The 25,749-nt window shown below is 39.8% G+C and overlaps 1 protein-coding gene across 1 annotated transcript; it reads right to left on the bottom strand.

Annotated features, from left to right (window-relative positions):
• Positions 1-103: 103 nt before the first annotated feature.
• Positions 104-23,522, bottom strand: LOC124789391. Its single transcript, XM_047256723.1, has 5 exons — positions 22,403-23,522; positions 16,142-16,331; positions 14,276-14,517; positions 11,623-11,710; positions 104-231 (listed from the first exon to the last, which is right to left on the bottom strand). The coding sequence occupies exons 1-5, from the start codon at positions 23,281-23,283 to the stop codon at positions 151-153; spliced, it is 1,482 nt and encodes a 493-aa protein (XP_047112679.1). The 5' UTR covers positions 23,284-23,522; the 3' UTR covers positions 104-150.
• Positions 23,523-25,749: the final 2,227 nt, after the last annotated feature.

The raw sequence follows: 25,749 nt of genomic DNA, 5'->3' as shown, positions 1-25,749 counted from the left end.
AGCATAATTCAGGTAGTGCTTTTGCTGCAACAATTTTGAATCCGAGATGCTCTGTTGATAGCACGGACAACAGACACCACATTATTTTGTTCAAAAGACCAGCTTTGGTTTAAAATGTATAATTTATTTGTGGAAGTAGGATGATATGCATTACAGCTCACTGTGAATATATTCTGTTGTTGCTTTGATGTCTTCTTCATGAAATGTTCCACAGTTTGCAGGGTACTGAATCTGTAAGAAAAGGATTTCAGTTATTCTTCAAGAAATGAAAATACGTTAGACTCTCACTAATTGGCCTCAGTAGTATGGCCTCTCGGTATTCTGGCACACATTCAAAAACACATGCACAATTAATTATCATGCATAACAATGCTTACTTAAACAATGCTTTATATACTGTTTTTGAAATTGTAGCTTTCTTTACAGTTCGGAATCATGTCTTCTAAAAGGAAACACGTTATGCTAGACCTAAAGCAGAAATTCAGAATTTTAGATGAGTTAAATCGAGGTTCTTCACAGAAAGCCATTGCTGCTGAGTTGGACGAGCGACTATTTATGACCTCAAAAAGGAAGATGTTATTCGACAGTACTCAACACAAATGGATAGTGAGTTGGGAAAACGAAAGGTTATGCGAAAGAGTGAGAATGAAGAACTGGATGTAGCTATTTATAGTTGCTTCATACAATAACGCAGTAAAGGAATTCCGTTAGTGGCCCGATTATAAAGGATAAAGCAGCTGCATTTAACAAACAACTTGGCAGCAGTAACTTGTTTGCAGCAAGTGAAGGTCGGCTTTCAGACTGGAAAAAACGACATGGCATTCGGCAGCTGACAGTCACTGGGGAAAGTCAGTCAACTAATGATAAGGATGCTGATGAGTTTGTAAGCAAGATATGGAAGATAATAGTGGAAGAGGATTTAACTACTGATGCCTTTTATAATGCTGATGGACCAGGACTCTTTTACAAGATGAACCTTCAAAAACATTAGCTGCCAAGAACGAGAAGGAAACTCAAGGTTACAAACAACAGAAACAGCGTGTAACATTAATGGCGTGTTGTAATGCAAATGGGAGTCACAAACTACCGCTTATGATGATTGGAAAATTGCAACATCCACGTTGTTTTCAACACGCTGGCATAAATACTCTACCAGTGCAGTACAGAAGAAAGCATGGGTGGACAGACAAATATTCTCTTGGTGGTTCCAGCAGTGAGAAAAGAGCTATAGAAGAAAAAGCTTCCACTGAAAGCTATCCTTATAATTGACAATGCTCCAAGTCATCCTTCAAATATTTCTCTAAAGTCCAATGGTATACAAGCACTCTTTTTCCCACCCAGTGTGGCAGCCCTAATCCAGCCCATGGACCAGGAAATTTTGGAATAAATTAAACATCATTATTGACATTCACTTCTCGTCTTGTTGCTGAACGAAAGTGAAAACGACTCTATCGAGACTATGCTGAAGGCGTGGAAAGTAATTAACGTATGCGATGTTATTTTCCAAGCAGCTGAAGCTTGGGATAAAGTGGGGAGCACTACCATAATAATGAAGGGTTGGAGAAAATTGTGACCGTCCATTGACGCCGATTTGGATCCAGTATTGAGTGACAACAATGAGCCAGTCAATTTGGAATTATAAATTACTTTGTACATTGATATGTTCCACAACCTTCCAGAAGGAGAAAAAATTGATGAACATGTTACTAAGTGGCTGAATGAAGAAACCTGTGATACAGACCAAAACTTAAACAGATGAAGAAATAATCAAAAGTGTGCAAGAAAGTAATGATGAAAGTGATGAAGAAGAGGACACAGGAGGGGAGAGCATGAAGATTTCTCAAACTGCTGGTGATGAAGCTGCCAAGGTCTTCCTGGAGTAAATTATGCAACAAGCAGATATATGCAGTACCAATGTAATGCTTGTAAAGCGGATGCGTGATAAAGCGTGCCACCATTGAGTATCATCTTTGTGACAGTTAAAAATTAGGGACATCTTTCATAGCGAGTGATATGACCGTATAATAATGCACAGTATGCACTCAAGCACTAAGTTTTCTTTGAAAATTAATGTATTTTTGGATTTAATAAAGTATATCCTCTATGTTTTAAAATTGTATCCTTCGGTTTAATAAAGTACAGTACACTATATCCCCTATGTTTTCAAAATAAATAAAAAACAAAATAAATGAATAAAATAAATTTCAGACACTCAATAATCCGGCACTTCCGCTAATCCGACACCCATAAGTGCCAGGAATGGCCGGATTAGTGAGAGTCAGGTGTAGTATTTTATAAGAGAATCAATGTCTTTGCTTTATTGTCCAAATTCTCAGAAAAAATCTCATTCCACAAAGTGCGTAACATCCAGTGCACTTTGGTCTATTCACTGTTCATATGATCTTGAGATGCATCCCTGTTTAGTTTTGAACATTTCTGAAAACATTCTAAGTTGATTTCTGAATGCATCATAAGTAGATGTTTGAATGATCACTTTGTGTACGTGATGTCCCTGCCAGGGGAATCCCCATCACGTCTATAAATAGAAAACTTCCCCACAGACAAAAGGGCAAGGGCTATATGAGCTGAGCTGAATACACCCAAACATGTGAATGCCAATTACTGTTTGTTTATGTGGTTGTTATAATTATTAGTGAAATCCATAGATTCAGACTACCACAGTGGAAAGAAACAACTAACAGGAATAACAGGTAAGAAATATTACATATTATCTTCTCAGTGTCTCCAAGAAAATGAAATTTCGACAGAAAATTTTTGCCATAATGTTGTGCTATGAAGGGCCAGTTGTACAGTTCCCGGTTAGCAGCTGCCTAAGTTCTGTCTTCAGAATAGCGCAGAAAACACATTGTACCAACATGTAATAACAAGTAACTGGAGAATAAACATGGGATAACTGAACTGGTGATTCTGTCAGGGTTAGTGAAGGCAATTGGAAAATAAGTTTTGACAGTGGCAGGAATAGTTACAGAATTAGTGATGTCGTTGACAGGCTATTAAATCCTGATTTCCATTAATTTTTTAGTAGCCCCACTGAGCATCAATATAGAAATTCATCTATCTGTGTAGCTGCTACAACATCCAGTGAGGACACTGCAACCCAACTGGGACAAGTTCTATAACAGTTACTGCATGATCTGGCTGCCAGGACTGATAAAAGGCCAGTAGGAGCTTTCTAAAAGCTTCTTCAGTTTTTACCAGTGTCAGCATTATGCAGTGATCTCAATGGATCCTTTAAAAATAAACTGTGAACTTCTTTTGACTATGTTTGTTTCTCTGTTTGGATGTTGCTTGTATCCACTACCACTGGACTTTTTCTTGGGCTTGGATGATGAAAGGTTTTCTTCACAAGACTTTTCAGCATTATCCTCTGATCTACCTGTCAATACTTTTTGAACCATTGTGGAGTGCATGGCAGGGGCACTTTCCTTTCTAACACAAGTTAGGGTATCTTCCTGTTCCATTTGCTTATGGGGGGCAGTAAGAATGACAGTTTCAATGCATCTGTGCTTGCTCTAATTGATGTAATCCTCTCTTCAGAATCCTTATGTGAGGAATACATAGGATGGTGTGTAGTATATTCCTACATTCTTCACTTGATATTGCTTCTTGAAAGTAGATAGGTAGGTTTTTGTGAGATAGTTGGTGTCTGCCTTGAAGTGTCTGCCAGCACGTTTTTCAGTATTTTTGTGGAACTCTCCCAAGGGTCAAACAAACCTGTGGTGCTCTCTTTTTTTGGTATACATTCAGTACCCCCAGTCATTCCTGTTTGGTTTGGGTCCCCACACTCTTGAGAAATATTCTAACACAGGAAGCACCCCAAATTAAACAGATTAAATCTGAATAAAAAAATATTTTATAACACGGAAATGTGCCTGTGCCATCTCTCATCAGTGTCATTCATCAGTAAAACTGTGCATTTGAGTTCAATCAGTATTTGAAAGATAATGAATCTACAGACAACAGAAGCACAACTTGCTGAAGAAATGTGTGCAAGAGTCATCAATGAGGTTGTGTTTAGCAAAAGACAAACTTTTTCTTGAAACAATATATGTTAACACTTGCAGAACTTAGAATCATATTTCCCAAAACAGAAGTAGTTGTCTTGTCAGACTTCCTTCTCCTATTTATCATCAAAGTACATATGTGGATTTTCAATGAAGTAATTAAAATACTTATATTGTTTCGAGCAAATTTTTAGCTTTATGCCTTTTAGTGCCTCTGTTGTGACTCTTGTGAAACTTTTACTTTACTTTACTCTACATGTGGCAAGGGCCTTATTGACCATATGCCTGCTCTATGCCTCTTCCACTTCTGTCTGTGCAATGTGCTGTTTGTCCAGTTGCTGTTGCTGTTCATCCTTGTTGTGTCCTCCCGAATGTTATCCTGCCATCTGATTCTGGGTCTCCCTCTTCCTCTCGTTCCATCTACTGTTTTGCTGAATGCCATTCTAGGTAGTCTATTCTCTGTCTTTTTTGCTATATGGCCTGCCCAATTTAACCTTCTCCTCTTGAGCACTTCGATGACGTTACGGTGTTTGTACAGCCCTCTTAATTCTCCATTTCTTCTTATTCTCCGTTCCATGTTATTTTCGTTGTATACAGGTCCAAAAATTTTCCTTAGTACTTTTCTTTTGAATATTAACAGTTTTCCATCATCTTTCTTTCCAAACATTAATGTTTCACATCCATATAACATCACAGTTATAATGGCCACTTGATATAAGTGGATTTTGAAGTTACTGCTAAGCGATCTTTTTCTTAGAATTTTGATGGAACTAAAAAGTGTCTTGTTTGCTGTTGCTAAATGGGCATCTACTTCTATATCTGTTCTGTTGTTATTACTGAAACGACTTCCTAGGTAGTTGAAGTGGTCAACAGTCTTGAAATTGAATCCATCTACAGTCAAAGGTGCATCTTTTCTGGTTTTCTTATTTATAGGCAGGTATTCTGTCTTTTCTTCGTTAACATGTAATCCTGTTTTCTCAGCAAATTTGTAGTAATTTTGCATCATTCTGATTGATTCTGTTTTGGAACTACTTATTAGTGCTACATCATCTGCATAGGCAAGTCTTGCAATGTTGACATCCAGTAGCTGGATCCCTTGTGGACTGGTTTTAGAAAATTCTCTATTGATCTTCTCTAGGACAAGGTTAAATAAAATAGGTGAAATGGCATCCCCTTGTCTCAGTCCAGTGTACACCTTAAAATATTCAGTTTCTCCTACCGGTGTCTTTATGCAACATAAAGTTTCATCTGTACACATTTTAACTAATCTGATTAATTTTGATGGTATTTTAAATTCCTTCATTATATTTAGGAGTGACTGTCAGTGTATGCTATTATAGGCCTTTTTAAAATCTACGAGTAATATGTGGACATCTACACTGAATTCCAACTTCTCCTCAGTTACTTGTCTTAGGGTGAATAAGTGATCTAGTGTAGACCTGTTTCTGTGGAAACCGCGTTGGTAGTCCCCAATCAGTTCTTCTGTTATTGGTATCAGCCTGTTTAATAGGCAGCTTGATAAGATTTTGTAGGTGACACCCAGTAAGGCAATTCCTCTGTAGTTACCAAAAACAAGTGGATCATTCTTCTTAAATATGGGGAACACAACTGCAGTTTTCCAATCTGCAGGAATGGTTTCTGTCTTCCAAATTGTTTCTATTAAAGCCTGTATTTCTAATTCCAGTTGTGGGCCTTCATTCTTTAGTAACTGAGCATATATCTGGTCTTCACCACAACCCTTTTTATTCTTTAATTTCTTTATTGCTTGCTGTATTTCATTTACTGATGGGATAGTAACTGTATCAGCTGTATCAATTGTACCAGGTTCTTCCAATTTAAAGTAACAGTGTGGGTCATTGCAGTTGAGAAGTTGTGAAAAGTATGTCTTCCATCTTTTTGTATGTCACTTTTGTCGGTCAGTATTTTCCCTTACTAATCCTGTATAAACGGTTCCCTTTTATTGAATTTCCCAAAGGATTTTTTATATTTGGATACATTTGCCTTGTCCTATGATGATAGAAATCATCCTCCACTTCTCTGGTCATATTGTTGTAGTATTCCCTTTTCTCTTGTCTTAGGGTTCTTTGCATTTCTTGGCCGAGTTTATAGTATCTTTCTTTCGATGTTGTATTGTCCCTTTCTTTAATCCATACATTCCTTGTATTTCTTCTTTCCAGTACTTTTTCATTACACTTCATGTTAAACCAAATTTTATTAGGTCATTTTCTTTTACCTAAGATTTTGGAAGCTGCTTCTTGAATACAGCTCTTCAGTTGTCTCCATCTGCTTTCAACATCCTGTTGTTCTGTATTGGTCAGTCTCGGTTTTGTTAGATTGCTCTCAATTTCTTTTGTAAAATTTTCTTTTGTATTTATTTTCATAAGGTTTCCTATGTTATATCTTGTAATTTCTTCTCTATTTCTATTTACTTTCCTTTTGAGTTTCACTTCCATTTTTGATATGATTAACATGTGGTCCGTGTCACAATCTGATCCCCCTAAAGGTTCTGACATCCTTAATACTGTTTTAGAATCATTTCTGGATAGCTACATGATCTATTTGATTGACTACCTTTCCATCTGGTGATATCCATATTCCTAAATGAATGCGTTTATGTTGAAATTTTGTGCTGCTTATTGTGAGAACACATTTAAGTATTTAGGCGTGGACATCACTTTGAGAAATGAGATTGAATCCGAACTGAAGAAGAGATTATGGGCGGGAAATGCGTGCTACTTCTCACTGAATAGATTACTTTCATCACAGATATTGTCTAGGAATTTAAAGATTAGAATATACAAAACTACTATTCTACCAGTTACGCTGTATGGGTGTGAGACCTGGTCTCTCACTGTGCAAAATGAAAAGCCGTTTCGAGTATTTGAAAACAAAATTTTGAGGAAAATTTTCGGAGCAAAAAGGGATGACATTAGCAGAGAGTGGCGAAAACTGCATAACGAAGCGGTTCATGAACTCTATTCAAGCCCTGACATAATCAGTATTATTAAATCATGTAGGCTACGATGGGTGGGTCACGTAGCTCGAATGGATGAGGACAGGGCAGCGTGCAGAGTACTGGTAGGGCACCTAGAAGGAAAATGTCTTGTGGAGAGACTGAGGCATAGATGGGAGGACAATGTGAAGGCTGATTTAAGGAGCCTAGGTATTGAAGGTGAATGGAAGGAAATAGGCCCAAGACAGAGACAGATGGCGAAAATACGTTGCTGCGGTAATGGACTCTCGAGTACGGTATGAACAGTGAGTAAGTAAGTAAGTTATTGTGAGACCATTTGTCACTGCAAAGTTTATAACAGTTCATTAATTAAAACTTCCGTGCTGAATTGCCGTGGTCCAAATATAAAACTGCTTCTCCTTCCTGACGTTTCGTTGCCTATAGCCCGGAAGTTTTAATTAATGAAGACGTCAGCCGTGAAAGCTTACATGTTGTGATTTATAACTGTTGGTCATAATTGTGGGTTAGATGGTATTGTTTCTTCATTGACTTATGGCTTGGTAGTTTACATTTATTTAACTTCAAATATCGATTGTACACAAATACAGAGTTTTACAGACAAACAACATTGCTGGTTGATAGAACACACATCCCCTTGTTTTAAAATAATTTTTATTCAATTTCAGTCATTTGAGATGGAATACTTCCCTTGATGAGATGTATAAGTGTTTTGCAAGCAGCCCTACCAACAAACTGAAATCTGCCACTTGCTTTGCCTATGGCTGAGAATATCTGATGAACTTTTCTCTTTATTGGTTTATGAGGATGCAACATGTATCTCCAGTGTGTATATCAAGTTTTTTGTGCAAATAAATGTTGAATGCTTTCTCTTTTTTGGGTGACTGGTTCTGATTGTAAAGTGAGAGTACAGGTCATAAGTGATGGGCTTTGGCATCATCACTTATCCTACCAGAAACTACATCAGAATCATCTACATGTTGTAAGCAGTGTCCTAGACAAACATCCCATGAGGAGACTGCTTAGTTGGTAAGTATAGAGGTAACAATTCGAAATACGTGTAAAGGGCAGTGAAATGAAAACAACAAAGATGGAAGAAAGTAATTCAACTGTTTATTATTTCAAAAGTTATTACCACAACTGTTAATATCTTTATACCACCGTAAGACAGGGTGGTCAGTGCCTTCAAGGAAACATATTTATGGTTACCTACAGAATCATAATTATACCGTCATGCACCTCTTTGTCCAAAGCAAATTGTCAGCTACTAATGTGTTTCTCCAGGGCTCCAAAAATATGAAAATCACATGGGGAGAGATCGGGACTGCATGGAGGATGTGCAAGGGCTTTCCAGCAAAATGTTTGCAGCATACCCTATTAACCTCAGCAATATGTGAGCAGGCATTATCCTGCAACAGAATGATGTCATCTGTGAAGCCACTGCTCACTGACTTTTGGGTACATGGAGCCACAATTAATTAATGCACAGTGGTATGTGGATACTGTCCAAAGACTCAAGTGTGCTATCTCGTCCAAACACCAGGAGTGTTGACAAATGGCATCATTCTGTTGCAAGATAATGGCTGTCACCTGTCAACACTCCAGGTGTTTGGACTTGATGGTGTGCTTCAGTTTTCGGACAGTGTCCACATACCACTGTGTGTTAATTGTGGCTCTGTGTTCCTAAAAGTCAGTGTGCACTGGGTTGATGGATGGCATCATTCTGTTGCAGGCTACTGCCAACTCACATGTTGCAAAGGTTGTTTCAACTACATTGCAGATGTTTCACTGGGAATCCCTTAGACACCATCCATACAATCCCAATCTCTTCTCGTGTGACATCCACATTTTTGTAACTGTGAGATAGTCATTCATGGCTGTTGATTTGCTGTGGATGTAGAGATGCATGCCTGGGTACAATCATGCTTCTGGAGGCAACTGCAAACATTTTTCCATGAAGGCACTGCCCATCTTACCTCACAGTGCAGCAAATGTATTAACAGTTATGGCAGGCCCAGATCTGGGATGGGGGGTCAATCTGGGGTATCTGCCCCGGGTGGCAATGTCAGATGGTGTCAAATTCACATTCTTGGATAAAAAAAAACTCATTTCACAAAGTGCGTAACACCCAGCGCACTTTGATCTATTGACTGTTCATATGATTTTGAAATGCATCCCTGTTTGGTTTTGAACATTTCTGAAAACATTCTAAGTTGATTTCTGAATCGATCATAAATAGATGTTTGAATGTGCACTTAGCATATGTGATGTCTCTGCAAGTGGAATCCCCATCACATCTAGAAATAGAAAACTTTCCTGCAGACAAAATGGCAAGGGCTATACGCACTGAGCTGAATAAACCAAGACACATGAATGCCAGACATTGTTGGTTTGTGTGGTTGATTGGGTGTGCCAATGATAAGTGTTGTTATAATTATTAGTGAAATCCATAGATTCAGACTACCAGAGTGGAAAGTAACAATTAACAGGAATAACAGGTAAGAAATATTACATATTATCTTCTCAGTGTCTCCAAGAAAATGAAATTTCGACAGAAAATTTTTGCCAGAATGTTGTGCTATGAAGGGCCAGTTGTACAGTTCCCGGTTAGCAGCCGCTTAAGTTCTGTTTCCGAAATAGTGCAGAAAACTCATTGTACAAACATGTAATAAAAAGTAACTGGAGAATAAACATGGGATAACTGAACTGGCGATTCTGGCAGGGTTAGTGAAGCCAACTAGAAAGTAAGTTTTGACAATGGCAGGAATAGTTACAGAATTAGTGATGACAAGATTGTTTTTTAGAACGAGGAAGGAGAGGAAATGGGGACATCACACAAATTATATGTAAGAATATGATGAGTCCAAATTTGTATAAAAATTTCATACTATTGATACAAGTTTTTAATCCCATGCTTAAGAACTGGAGCACATGAATGAAATGTGAAACTATTTCCTAACATAAAACTTTTTGCTTGTGGTAGGCCTAATAGGCATTTGATGTTGTTATTTCGTGAATTACATTTGGTTGTGTTATGTATGTAAATGAGGCAGATAAAAATGACCGTGTGTGCCAAAACAGTCTCGCTTATTTGGCATGTGTTACTATTACTGCAATATTAGTAAGTCTTATTTTATTTTATCCAGCAGATAGTGATAACAGACGTAATAAAAATGAGAAACCGCAACATTCTTGGGTACTACTCATATTAACAACTTTTTCAGTATCAATCAAAGACATTTTGATTTTTCATGTAGCAAAACATTTGAAAAACTTTGATGAGGTAATAGATTCTTTCGTAGAAAGGAAAGCTCGCTGTATAAAGCTGTAGGAAGATTAGAGACAAAAAAATGTCGGGACTTACAGGATTGAAGAAAAGTTTACTGTCTTGCTTGTCTCTTGTCTTTACTGGTTTTATGTTTTTTAATTTTATGTCTTAGTAAAGAGTAAGTTATTATCTAATAAGCAATAAAGAGTGCAAATTTTCTTACGAGTTCTTATTCTCTTGGTCACAAATAAGCCCACCCAGTATTAATTGTGTGTGTGTTTTTTTTAGGGGAGTAGTATGTCAAACCGCCCGACTGGGAGCAGGAGAGGGACCACAGGGCATTTTAATTTTCACTGTCCTGAATATAGATCTGGAGGCTTCCATTACAAAATATACATGCTAGAATTCCACAGAGCAAAATACTGTGCCGTGTGATAGAAGAATGCTGTGTGAAGAGGTGTGGCACTGCACTTTGGCATACTTAAGACCAAATAACATGTCTTACATTTTCTCAAACATATATGTTTTAGATATCAAACTCTTCAGAAAGATGTGGGCTACAAAATTAAATATTTTTGAAAAATAGATTTTTTTTCCTATCTCTAATGCCCTATCTCAAACGCCCAAGGGAGATGGTGGCGTCACTATCAAGTTTTTCCCCTGATTTGGAAATATTTTAGATCTAGGGCTGCATTATGGTGATTACTTTTTAAATAATAAACAGTTGGCTTTCTTTTTTCCAGGTGTTTCATCATTTGTCTGCCCCTTTAATTATTCTGAAATGGCCCATTTGGTTTTTTATTTAATTTTTGTTATAAGTTTACAAAAATTACGTAAGACTGGCCAGTTAATAAAGAATTATTACTGGAGGTTGGATTTTGGAAACTTACTTTCTGATACTTTTTAAATTTTGAACCTAAGGCAACAGCAACAAATCATTCTGGCATCCTGTGATGAACAATGTTGTGACATATGTAACAAACTGCTGATTCCCTTTGTAGCATTTCACATTCTTTTATTGAGATTAAAAGTTAATGAGAATATTGGATGTAGGTCCAGCTTGAAGATTAAGAGATTGGCACAACAGTGGTTGACTGCATCAGACCAGTTAGATGACACAGAAAAATAAATGACTTACCTGAGCTTTTTTATATTGTAATGAGTACATTTGAACAAAAGGTCAAATAAAGTTTTGGCACATGTTAATGGCTGTTTTTGAATAAGTGTTTTATGCTGATACAATTTTGTTTCTGTTGTATAATGCTGGTTACTATCTGCAGTGACATGATTAGAAAAACAATTCTGGAGGTATGAAGAAACTTGGAAACACATTGGTACTTTATTTTGATTTTACTTACTGCGCAATCATGACCTTCAACAGCAGCACTGTAAAGCTTCCAGAAAGAACTCCCATTGTTGCTTGACAGGATCCATATGGCAACCATGCTAAAAGACAGTAATAAGCAAATTAAGTTGCAGTACCAGTACCTATTGAATGCAATACTTCTATGATAAGAGTATTACGTCAAGAATGACAGAAACATAAAAATTCCATTCATTACATTGACAATCTTATGAAAAGGATAGATTGCTACTCACCATATATTGGTGAGTAGCAATCTATACCTTTCATAATATTGTCATTACTCTATCCTGGATTCTCCACTGTTCCATTCATTGAATTCCTATTTAATAAAAATTCATGAGTAATGATACAGAAGTTCTAAACAGATACAGGCAGTGTTGTAGACATTTGTTCAGTATGTTAAGTGGTTCGAAAGTTTAACTTTAATTATAATCACCCTGTATTAGTTCGTAAATTTACTTCCGGGCTGAAAATAAGATATTCTTATGCTGCACCCACCTAACAACTGGTGCTAACTGTACATTTCCTCGTCAAATGTTCGCTTGTAGTCACGCTTATTTGATTTTGTTACTGTCTCAATTAAAGGAGCCGTTCTGTGAAAGCCTAGTTTCTTTGTGGCTAACTTTTCCTGGTAATTTGCTTTTCTGTTCCTAGAATGAGATATTCACTCTGCAGCAGAGTGTGCACTGATATGAAACTTAATGTTATATTAAAGCTGTGTGCCGGACCGAGACTCGAACTTGGGACCTTTGCCTTTTGCAGGTGAGTGCTCTCCCAAATGATGTACCCAAGCAAATCTCACAACCTGTCCTCACAGCTTTACTTTTCTGTTACCATTTAAAATAGAGTCAACATAGTTCATTTTTACACTGTGCACAAAAGCCAATTCTCACACAGTAAACAGCCAACTGCAAACACAAAGTCACATTTGTGGAAATGATTAAACTCAAGCAGTAGTGTCTGCCATCAAGGTCACTTGATTAGAATACAAATGAGGCACTGAAACTCATAAGGGCCTAAACCACACAGCTGTTGAGCCCCCATTTAAGTGAATACAAGTGAAACCAGTGGTATAACTTTTCATGAATTTTCATATATACACAGTCTGACCCTACAGCACAGATAAACCTGACTGACCATAAGATCAACAGATTTCAAAAGCATGAATAAATGCTACAATCTCTCAGCTGACGGTGATGTGATTTAGGCCCTTATGATTCTCAGCAGCTCAAATGGATCACTGTATTATGAAATTCAGAACTTAATATACTATAACCCATTCAGAAACCCGCAAAATAGGTTTACGGTCAGTACAAATTTAACATATACTGATGTCAGATCTAATTTTACTACAGTATGTAGTGAGTGAAGTAGCATATCTGAGGAAAATGCTATCATCTAGCAGGATTTGTGCCGAGAGAACTGGGATGAAAGTCTTCCACAGTGTGCTACCACCTGGTGGCACTGGCTTAAACTTCTAGTTGAGTGGCAAGGCCTAGCTGTGCACATCTTCAACCTTACACGTTGTTTATCAAATCCCTATGTATTGGTCCAGAAGGATATTACGTCATGCGAGTTGTGCATGTGCAAAAGCACCTTAAAATGTGCACAATTGAAGGTTTGCTTGCGACCTTGATGCTAAGTTTCATGGAATCTAGAGGAGCAGTAGCATGGTAGATTTAAGTGCCATATCTTTCAGATTGCAGCATCTATGCTACATTTAACAGCACTGAAAGAAAAATAACCAATAAATCTGCAAGGTGTCGAAAGTTAGAGTGTTCACATGCTCTCGTGCTCTTACACAGCAGCTGGCACTGACTACTTGGCCATCTAGATTTAATTTTTACACATTTTCTCTAAAAACCACTTAAAGTGGCTCCACTAAAGAGACTACAGTGCTATATGTGTCGTATCTGAACTAGTGCTCCATCTCTAGAGATCTTATCATCTACTGGATGTCAAACCCTAATCTTCCTTCCCTCCAGTTAGAATCCAATGAATTAGTCTCTCAAAATTCATTGTGGGAGAAAGACAACAGTAAACTCTATTTCTTATGGATATAATTACCTTAGAGAGTTATCATTTGTAACATTTTTCATAAACTTCACAAGGAAGCAGGATACAGAAATATGTTTGTAAGAAATATCACATAGAACTTCAATATGAAATCAGAAAGGATCTTAGAAATGCATACTATACTACATTAAAGACAGATGCACATGTGGGTTTCTGAAATGAAACAGCACTCATGCCATCACAATAGTTTTCAAAGAAGGAAATGAGCAAACACATTCACTGGATATGGGAGTTGTTGAGCAATTTGACAAACATACACATGGAAAGATAAATGTTGTAGATCAGCTTTCAAGCTTGTGTTGTTCTCCATAACATAGGAGCAGAGTGTAGTCAGTCCCCTCCCCCCCCCCCCCCCCCCCTTCCTCTCTCTCTCTCTCATAGTCTTTTGTGATTAATATTTTATTTCTTTTCTTTTTATTCCTCTTCACGACAAAAATGTCTTATGGTAATCTTCTCATATGTTATTTAAGTAGATACAATCATAGCATCTATCTGTAATGTAGTTATCATAATTTTTTAAAGTAGAGTATTGTTCAGACCTTTGAAAGACAAACTTAATCATAACTTACCTGGATAATTTAGTGACACCAGGCTTCAAACCCCCTTCTGTCGCAGTATCTCTCTGGTTGACAGTACATATTACATACTCCTCACACTGAGGGTGCCTTGTTGCGTACCAGTAAGCTCTCCAGACCCTCATTGCTGGTTCAATTATGTGACCACTTATTGTGTCTGTAAGTTTGTCTTCAATCTCCTTTGGACTAAGGTGTGATAAGCTGAGACCTTTCGCCTGTCCCAGCTTGAAGACTTCCTGTACATAATTAAGTGAGTTACAGAACATACTCTTAGTCTCATATGGCAGGTATTTACACTTAAGACACTTCATCCTCACTTCCCAAAGGCTAGCCATTTGTGTGCACAAAGAAACAAAAGCTTTTGCGTAGTCATCTAAAGCTGTTCACCATGATCTTCCAACTAACAATGCAAAATGAACTTATTTTATTAAATAAATTATAGTAAAGTGACTCCCAATAGAAGTATATTGTTAATATAAAGCATAATGGAAGCATGATTTTTGCATTGATTATTTGTTGCCACTGGCATGAGCACCTTTTCCATGTTTAACAAACATACAAAAATGAAATCGCACAAGTCTGTTATCCATCTCAAATGATGCAGCAGATGACATGCCACACCTTCCTGCCTCACCATTTTGTTGCACCAGTAAGCCTATGACAATCTCAGTGGCCTGCTCCAATCACTCACCTGGCACCATGTGGTAGTGTGTGTTCGGTTGTGGCCTACAGAAAGGGAATTGCCACAGGCTACATATGTCACTCTTGCAGCTATGATTAATCTGCTCTTGGAACACCTACCACTGTGGGCACATTGCTGGATCTTTGTTATGGACTTTGTTTTCGAACTGCATCTGGAACCCCTACTGCTACGCAAGATGACTTTGCTTGGTATCTGAACTTTTCTCTTCGAGCTTTAATGATGTGGCCTCAGTAAGACGTTATTCCGTAATAATTGGTAGACTTTATATAGCCTGAACTTAGAGTGCTCTGTCAACATTATAGCACATAACTAGCTTTACATTTTCAATTATTGGGTCATGTGGTGTGCATGTTTGTTTACAAATAAAAGATGTGGTTTGATGAGATCCTATAATAATGGTGTTGGTGATTAACAGAGCTATAAATGCGGACTAACTCCCCACACCAAGGGCTTGAATCAGCATGCAACATCAGAGTGCAAGCACAACAACCAATAAACTTGTTTACCAGTTGTTGCTACTGTCATACCAAGCATATGATCAGACAATGGAGATCAGCAAGAGTACATTCAGCTCTTCCTGCAGTTCGTTGACTTTCAAGGTACTCTATCCAGAGCTGGAACATGCCTTTTTTCTCATATGGTCAAAACATGAACTATTTTCATTGTTGTATAAGTTGTCAGTACTGGTAGATGATTAGTCACCTGTGTCACATGGTTTCAGAGAGGCTTGAAGTTCTCCAATGCGTAATGAAGCAATCTCTAACTTAAGCAGTTTGGGTAGATGACTTACATTGATTAAGTAGAAAGTGCAACTAATATTCTTAATTACCTTTATAAAATTAGAAATGTATAAAATATTACGTAACATGAAAATTAGAATTGAAAGCTCAAAACGGAAGAAGGTGCAAAATCAGTAAATAAGCGTCATGATTTGTCATTTTTGGCTTTAATTCAAAAAATGAGGCCAAATTTTCTTAAATCAACAAACTATGTGACAAATTGAATTTCAGCATCCATGAAAAATATCTACTATTTTTTATTTGAGCTCTTTTCATTCACAACCCTTAAAGCAAGATTTTTTTGAACTGTGGAAAAAAGATTTGACCACCACCACGAAACTTCAATAATGCTGTATAGTATCAGTAACAAACATATACCTGAAGATAAGCAACAGCTGGTTTTATGTAAGTTGCTGAGTCAATTTTTAAACCAAATTGTTTCTTAAAAACTGCATTTACGATGCGAGTGAGGGATTCTGATGGTCTTGCAGGATCAAACATCACAGATTTAGGATAGCCTTGCGCCTTAAGAAATCCATTTCCCATGAATTGTGCTGTTGTTAAGTACCTGAAAAACAAAATTTATATATATTTGTCATTAATCAGCAATAGATGTCTTATCTCATAATTTTGCAGATTTTGGGATATAATTGAGGTTGATTTCTCAGATCTGTATTTTCATTTTTTTCCAAGTGCAGCAGAAAATTGATTGCAGGATTCCACAGGGAGGGGTTTCCTTTCTTCATGAGGACTTGAAGACACTTGTAGAGGCAACCTTGACTGTCTCACACATCCTTAAATAGTGTTCCTTGAAAAGAACTTCACTTCCCTCCAGGGATTCCCATTTGGGTTCTGAAACATCTCCATAACAGCTTCGCGTTATTTAAACCTACCAGTAACAAATCTAGCAGCCTGCCTCTGAATTACTTCAATATCTCCTTTAATCCTGGTATGGATCCCAAACACTGAAACAGTACTCAAGAACAAGTTGCACTAGCATCCTATATGCAGTCTCTTTTGCATATGAACCATTCTTTTCCAAAAATCTCCCAATAAACTGAAGTCAATCATTCACCTTCCATACCACAGCCCTCACATCCTCTTTCCATTTCATATCATTTTGCAACATTACACCTAGATATTTAAATGATGTGACTGTGTCAAGCAGGACACCACTAATTCTGTATCTGAACATTACAGGTTTGTTTTTCCTATTCGTCTGCATTAATGTGCATTTTTCTACATTTAGACCTAGCTGTCAATTCACCACACCAACTAGAAAAGTCATCTTATATCCTCCTACAATCATTTCTCTTTGACACCTTTTCGTACATCACAGCGTCATCAACACACAAACACAGACTGCTGCCCACCCTGTACGCAGATCATTTGTGTTTACAATAAATACCAGCAGTCCTATCATAGTTCTGTGTAGCACTCCTGAGGATACCCTTGTCTCTGATAAACAGTCACCACCGAGAACAACATACTAGATTCTGTTACTTAAGTGCCTTCAAACCACCCACATATTTGGGAAACTATCCCATATGCTCATTTTCAGAAGAACTAGGATTCAAATCTCCATTCAGCCAATTTTCCTTGGTTTCCTTTAAGGCAAATACTGCAATGGTTCCATTAAAAATGATGTTGCTGATTTCTTACCTCACCCTTCTCCCATCTGAGCATTTGCTCTGTCTCTAATGACTACATTTTCAGTGGGTTGTTGAATCCTAATGTATGCACATGCCCTGCAAACCAGTGAGAAGTGCACAGTGGGGGCTACTTCACATTGAACTACATAGTAGGGATCCTTCTTGTGTCATTTGTGTGTGGATTGTGGGAAGAATGACTGCTTAGAAGCTGTAGTGGACATCATGATTAGATCAGTCTTGTCGTTGTGGTCTTCATGGGAGTGATGTATAGAGGGCTGCAGTAAATTCCTAGATTCATAACTTAATTTTTGTTTTTGAAACATGTTACAAAGACTTCTGCAGGACAGGTGGCATATACCTTGAAGTTCTTGCCAGCTTAAATTTTTCACAATTTCCGTATGCACTTCTGTGGGCAAAAAAAGAAAAACCATTGGTGACCGCTGGTGCATCTCTTCTTTGCATAGGTTCAGTATTCTCTGTTAGTCCTATTTGGTACGGTCCCATACACTTGACCAGTATTGTAGGAAGTGTTGTGTGACTGTTATATAATAAACCTCCTTTGCAGAGCAGTAGCATTTTCCCAGTATCCTAACAATGATCCACCTGATTTACCTACGAGTGAGTCTATGTGTTCATTACATTCTATATCCCTAAATATGTTACGTCCGGGTATTTGTACGAATTGTCGGTTCCAATTGTTACTCTTTGGTATTGTTGTCATATGATACTATGTTTCTGCTTATTGTGGAGTGTACAATTTTACATTTCTAAACATTTAAATCAAGTTATCAATATTTGCATCACTTTGGATGATTATCTAGATCTGAATAGAGTACTTTGTTACAGACAACTGCATCATCTGTGCAGTGCTGGTTTAAGGAACAAGCAACACATGCCCCTGATTGGGGTGCCAAGCTGAGAGAGGTACCAGATGTGCTACAATTGCAAAATTTCTATGCAGGACATATCACAGTTTGTAGTGGTCACTTGGTGTGTAAAGGTGTGAGGGGCACCAAAGTGCAAGATCTGTGTATACTGCGCACTTCACAATTAGTAGTGAAAACTGACACGGGTGAAAGTGTACAAACGTAAAGGAGGGAGTGGAAGGATGCCAAATGATAAGCCTCTATTGCGGAAAAATGTTCTTGAACTGTCCCTGCATCTGTGAGAAGTCTGACTATTAATATAGTCTGTAAGGTCATTAATATACAACATGAGCAACAAGGGCACCAAAAAACTTACCTGAGTCAGTTACTTATATATCTGTCAATGACTCTCCATCCAAGGTAACAACATGTGTTCTCGCTACCAAGGAATCCCCAGTCCACTTACAAATTTCATTTGGTATCTCATCTAGTTGCACTTTCATTAATAAATGTTGAAGTTAAGAAGTACTGTGTTTACCTGATTGCCTTGATCATATTTCTCCCTCCATTTGTTCTATTTTACAACATGTGCTGGTATTGCATACATAACACCCGTGGTCTGTATCGTATGACACAAGAAGATCTAACTACACAATGGAATTCAAACTACACAGCATGCTCAGATAATGCAGTTGTATAAAACTGAGTGAGAGACACAGGTGTAAATCTGAGCAAAGGTCTAACATCAATTGGAACAATAATGACTACAGGCTTGTCTGTCTCCCACACAGTAACATAACTTTAATGTTGCTTTTTGGGTTTATATAATTTGGATGTATTGTAGAAACATGCAGGCAACCATTAGCATTTTTATGGGATATAGTTTTGCACTGCTGGCATTTTTAGTTATTGTCAATAACCAACACAAGTCACTTAAATTATTTGCACTAATTGTATATATTTCTATAATTCATGTTGACCCACAAGATTCCTACTAATAATCAGTAGCAAACTGTACAGATATGCCCACTAGACTCATATTTTTGAGAAAATGTGTTCCAGTTCCAATGTGAAACATCCTGATTTAAGCCCTTCACTGATGAGCTTGCCATTGGCCAGCTGATGAATTAAAGTAAAATTGCAGTTTTGCCAACAGGTATTACATACCCGAGCTGTTTTAACATAGCTATGAAATGACAGGTTTCAAATCTGGTAGATTTTTGTAGACAAAGGCACACATTTCATTTTATAAAATTTATATGTTTCCTTCCCTTTTTTGTTGATCTTCAGACATTTATTCTTTCAGCAACTTATTGCCAATTTAGGTACCCAAAGTTTTTGTGAATATTGATGATAGAGAAAATTCTATGACATTGTGGAAAGACTGATGTCTGATGTCATTAAGTTAAATATTGCAGCAGATGAAAAACATGGATAAAACTGAATTTAAGCAGTTCACAGAATGCTGCACACCAACATCACTCCACAATCACAGCATCACAAAACTGCTGATATGACCCTATGTCCCAGACTCGCCAATAAAATGTTGTTCACAAAGTATAAAATGTCTCCTGCTATCTTTGGATAAACAATTCAGTTTTGCAACTGCTAATTTTAATAATTTGTGTAAATTATCAACAGTATCTCATTGCTGTCTTGATTTTAGTAACAAAGGAAGAGAAATTAGGGTTTAATACCCTGTCAAAAATGAGGACTCTAGAAATGGAACAAGAAATGCCCAGTACATCAGGCACACTAATTTCAAAGGAACTGTTCTCCCATTTGTGTTAAGTGATTTAAAATATTGTAGAAATCTGTACCTGACTATCCAGGCAGGGATTTGAGCCCCACTGCTCCCAAATGCGAGTCTGCCTTGCCATTGCCCTCAATCAACTTCAGTAGTAAAGTTGTTGTGCAGGGAGCAGTCACACAAAAACAAGACTGATGGAAAAAAGTAAGTAAACTGTTTATTATTTCAAAAGTAATCACCATAACTGTTAATAAATTTATCCCACTATGAGACAAGAAGGTCAAACCCTTCATGGAAAAATTTTTTGCTGTTGCTTGCAGAAACATTCAATTGTTGACCTCTTCATCCGAAGCAAATCGATGGCCAAGAATGTTTTTTGTCAGGGCTCTAAAAATATGCAATCACAGGGGGAGATATTGGGACTATTTGGAGGATGTATAAGGTCTTTCCAGGAAAACTTCTGCAGCATAGTCCAAATGCCCCAGCATATTGACCGATGGCATCATTCTGTTGGAGGATAATGCTCGTCCACGTGCTGCCAAGGTTGTTTTGACTGCACTGGAGAAGTTTCACTGCAAAGCCCTTAAGCATCCTCTGTACAATCCTGATCTCTCCCCATGTGATTTCCATATTTTTGGAGCCCTGAAGAAAGACTTTCATGGTCATCAATTTGCTTTGGATGAAGAGGAAGACACCCAGGCACCATCATGATTCAGTAGGCAATTAAGTGTCCTATCTGACAGTGGAATCCATGTATTAACAGTCATGGCAATTACTTTTTAAATAATAAACAGTTTACTTACTTTTTTATATCTATTCCTTACATGCTCCTTATATGAAATGAAAGTCTATACATTGTGCTGACTTTTCAATGGGATCAAATGCTTCTTGAGAAACAATAACTCATAAAACTTTTAATTGTGATGTCTAGATCGCTACAGTTTCTTTACCAAAGGTGATGTGTTTCAACAGCACTTTCCCATCATCTTCAGACCAAATGATAACAGACAAAATGAAAAATTAGGAAGGTCAGGGTGTTAAAATGTCGGTACTATATCGAATAAAATATATAGAGCATACCAATAGTCATTACTCCAGTAGCTCACTAACTGAGCAGTTGGTGTACTTAATACTGCACAGATGTCACAATTTGTGGTTTCATGGATTGTCCTAATGACTGATTGGTATGTTGTGTGTATTTTATTCTATGTAGGGTAGTTTAACACACTGACCTGTTCTCTTTGTCTCTGAAGTAGAATGTGAAGTTTGATTGGAACTGACTGCTTTATACAGGGTGCCCCAGGAGGAATGGTCAGTATTCAGGAATATAACAGGAAAGGTCATTTGAAGCAGAAAAGTCTAGTAAATACAGGCTCTAAAATGCATACCTTAAGAGGTATGGAACTTTCCATCTACAGTGCCAGTACTGCAAATCAAATCTTTTCCACTGCAAGCTCTTTGCTTTTGATACTTTGAGAGGTAGTAGTAAGGACGAAAACAAGAAAAATGTCCAGTAAATGTGAGCTTTAAAGCGTGTATCTTAAGAACCACGAGCACTTGTTAATCTTCACTACTGTGGAACACATCTCTTCTACTGAAAAAATGGTCATAGCTCTTAAAGTATGCTGGCCGGAGTGGCTGAGCGGTTCTAGGTGCTACAGTGTGCAACCGTGCGACCGCTACGGTTGCAGGTTCGAATCCTGCCTCTGGGATGGATGTGTGTGATGTCCTTAGGTTAGTTAGGTTTAAGTAGTTCTAAGTTCTAGGGGACTGATGACCTCAGATGTTAAGTCCCATAGTGCTCAGAGCCATTTGAACCATTTCTTAAAGTATTCACTTTAGAGCCCATGCTGGCTGAACTTTTGTTCTTGTTGTGGTCCATCGTACCACTTCTCAAAGTATGGATAGCAAAGAGCTTTATTTCATGGTACCAGATCTTAACTAACGTAGTTCTTAAGGTAAGTATTTTAGAAACTATGCGCCGGCCGCGGTGGTCTCGCGGTTCTAGGTGCGCAGTCCGGAACCACGCGGCTGCTACGGTCGCAGGTTCGAATCCTGCCTCGGGCATGGATGTGTGTGATGTCCTTAGGTTAGTTAGGTTTAAGTAGTTCTAAGTTCTAGGGGACTGATGACCACAGCTGTTACGTCCCATAGCGCTCAGAGCCATTTGAACCATTTTTTAGAAACTATGTTTACTAGACTGTTTTGCTTCGAATGACCATTTCTATTGTATCCCTGAATACTGACTGTTCCTCTCGGGACATGTTGTATAAATAAAGTTTAATGATCTAGACATTATAATAAAACAGTTTTGTACTTGACTGAGATTCACGATTTAGCCAAGTAAAATTTCACAAAGAAAGTAACTGACCTTTTTTGCGTAGAAGGATCTGAAACGTGAGCGATCCACTCAGAGACGTAGGTCGCCAGACTGCGCACCCACCGCTTCCGGAAGCTGGCGTTCTCCAAAGACCTGTATATGCGTTCTGTATCGAGATTTCCGTCTTTGTCGGTGAACAGCCTGTACGTGGCCTCCAGGCCACTGGTCTTCCACAGTGTCTGGCCCAGTTCGGAGCTCATGAAGTGCTCCCAGTAATCGCGGAACGCTGCCAGCACGGGGGCGAACAGAGAGGGTCTGGCCTCGCTGAGGCCGGCTCCCTCGGCCCTCGGCGCTTCGCCACTGCTGGCGGCCTGCATGAGGGCCGGCAAGAGACCGAGCAGCCCCTGCAGGGGGTTGCCTCCGCCTCGTGGCTGGTCCTGCTGAGTACCTCCGGCCAAGCTGAGGGCGAGGTCCAGCATGCTGCTCCAGTCCACTTGCCCCTGCTGCTGCGGCCTCCGTTCGTCTCGGAGGTCGCGGCCTTGCTTCACGTCATTGTTGTTCTCGTCGCTGTGGCCGGACGTGAACGCGCCGACCAGGTCGGCGATGAGCTGCGGGTCTATGACGCCCGAGTTGGTGCTGTCACCGTAGGCCTCTTTTCCCGCGGCGCCGGCCAGGGCCGAGCCCACTGTGGCCACGAAGTCCGAGTCCTTGAGCAGGTCTCCCAGCTGTCGACCGCCCCCGCCCTGCATGAAACTCTGCATCATGGCGCCGACGGCGCCCAGAGCTCCGCCGGCGCCGGAGCTGCCCCCCTGGCCTTGCATCTGCTCTTTCAAAAAAGTCTTCGCCATCTCCACGAAGGGGTTCTCCTCCTCCGATGCCGCCAGCAGCGCGGAGGACAGTAAACACAGCACGAGTCGCCACAGCCCGCCCATTTCACTCTGAAGTCTCTCTCGTTAGAAGTCACGATAGTTTTTCTCCGCCTTCAGTGCGTCGTTTGCGACATCGCTCGGAGGTGGTGCGCCAGCGTCTGCTCGTCAGCGACGACTGCCGGCGAGGGCGGGTTGGGCCGGAGCCGGCTGTAGCGGTACCTGCTTCCCTCTGGGGTGGGGGAGTGGGGGACCGCACGGATTCCTGAGCAGTGAGGCGAGTGCTGTCAATGACCTGGGCCGCCTCCTCGGGGCGCAGCGGAGCTCTGCTCCGGCCGACAGCTGAGCCGCAGGTAAAAGGACTCCCCCTCCAGCCGGCCGCCGCGGGCGCGTGTGTGCTCCTCGTATTCGCCGCCTGCAAACGGCACGTTTCCTCATTAACGGCGCGTGGCGATAACCGGCGCCCGTATACTGCCTGCTAGCGGCGATACCGCACTGCGCCTCTGTTGCAGTGTCGTGCGTCATTGTCGCACGCTGTCTAGATTATCATCAGGAGAATATAGCGTCAAGTAGGTCCACCCGCTCTTCCCAAGTTACTAACGCAACCCACCGGAATTTAAGACAGGGCTCGCGCTCTCCTCGTATTTGTCGTCGTGAAAGATAAGAGCTTTCTGAAAATATCGAAACGTGAGGGACTGACAGACTTCAAGAAGAATACACTACTGGCCACTAAAATTGCTACACCAAGAAGAAATGTAGATGATAAACGGGTATTCATTGGACAAATATATTATACTAGAACTGACATGTGATTACATTTTCACCCAATTTGGGTGCAAAGATCCTGAGAAATCGGTACCCAGAAAAACCACCTTTGGCCGTAATAACGGCCTTGATACGCCTGGGTATTGAGTCAAACAGGTACAGCGTGTACAGGTACAGTTACCCATGCAGCTTCAGCACGATACCACAGTTCATCAAGAGTAGAGACTGGCGTATTGTAACGAGCCAGTTGCTCGGCCACCTTTGACAAGACGTTTTCAATTGGTAAGAGATCTGGAGAATGTACTCGCCAGGGCAGCAGTGGAACATTTTCTGTATCCAGAAAGGGACCTGCAACATGCGGTCGTGCATTATCCTGTTGAAATTTAGGGTTTCGCATGGATCGAATGAGGGGTAGAGCCACGGGTCGCAACACATCTGAAATATAACGTTCACTATTCAAATTGTACCAATGGCACCCCATACCATCACGCCGGGTGATACGCCAGTATGGCGATGGCGAATGCTTCCAATGTCCGTTCACCGCGATGTCGCCAAACACGGATGCGACCATCATGATGCTGTAAACAGAACCTGGATTCATCCGAAAAAACGACGTTTTGCCATTCGTGCACCCACGTTCGTCATTGAGTATAACATCGCAGGCCCTCCCGTCTGTGATGCAGCGTCAAGGGTAACCGCAGCCATGCTCTCCGAGCTGATAGTCCATGCTGCTCCCAACGTCGTCGAACTGTTCGTGCAGATGGTTGTTGTCTTGCAAATGTCCCCATCTGTTGACTCAGGGATCGAGACGTGGCTGCACGATCCGTTACAGCCATGCGGATAAGAGGTCTGTCATCTCGACTGCTAGTGATACGTGGCCGTTGGGATCCAGCACGGCGTTCCGTATTACCCTCCTGAACCCACAGATTTCATATTCTGCTAACAGTCATTGGATCTCGACCAACGTGAGCAGCAATGTCGCAATACGATAAACCGCAACCGCGATAGGCTACAATCCGACCTTTATCAATGTCGGAAACGTGTTGGTACGCATTTCTCCTCCTTACACGAGGCATCACAACAACGTTTCACCACGCAACGCCGGTCAACTGCTGTTCGTGTATGAGAAATCGGTTGGAAACTTTCCTCATGTCAGCACGTTGTAGGTGTCGCCACCGGCGCCAACCTTGTGTGAATGCTCTGAAAAGCTAATCATTTGCATATCACAGCATCTTCTTCCTGTCGCTTAAATTTCGCGTCTGTAGCACGTCATCTTCGCGTTGTAGCAATTTTAATGGGCAGTAGTGTACAATAATGCCAATCCCAAAGAAAGCAGGTGTCGACAGGTGTGAAAATTACCGAACTATCAGTTTAATAAGTCAGGGCTGCAAAATGCTAACACGAAATCTTTACAGACGAATGGAAAAACTGGTAGAAGCTGACGTCGGGGAAGATCACTTTGTATTCCCTAGAAATGTTGGAACATGCGAGGCAATACTGACCCTACGACTTATCTTAGAAGATAGTTTATGGAAAGGCAAACCTACGTTTCTAGCATTTGTAGACTTAGAGAAAGCGTTTGACAATGGAATACTCGCTTTCAAATTCTGAAGGTGGCAAGGGTAAAATACAGGGCGCGAAAGGCTATTTACAGTTTGTACAGAAACCAGATGGCAGTTATAAGTTTAGAGGGGCATGAACGGGAAACAGTGGTTGAGAAGGGAGTGAGACAGATTTGTAGGCTGTCCCCAATCTTATTCAATCTGT

This window comes from Schistocerca piceifrons, chromosome 3, assembly GCF_021461385.2.
Source record: "Schistocerca piceifrons isolate TAMUIC-IGC-003096 chromosome 3, iqSchPice1.1, whole genome shotgun sequence".
Lineage (NCBI taxonomy): Eukaryota > Metazoa > Arthropoda > Insecta > Orthoptera > Acrididae > Schistocerca > Schistocerca piceifrons.
Note: the sequence above shows the minus strand (reverse complement) of the source record. Positions and strands in the feature narration are given on the sequence as shown.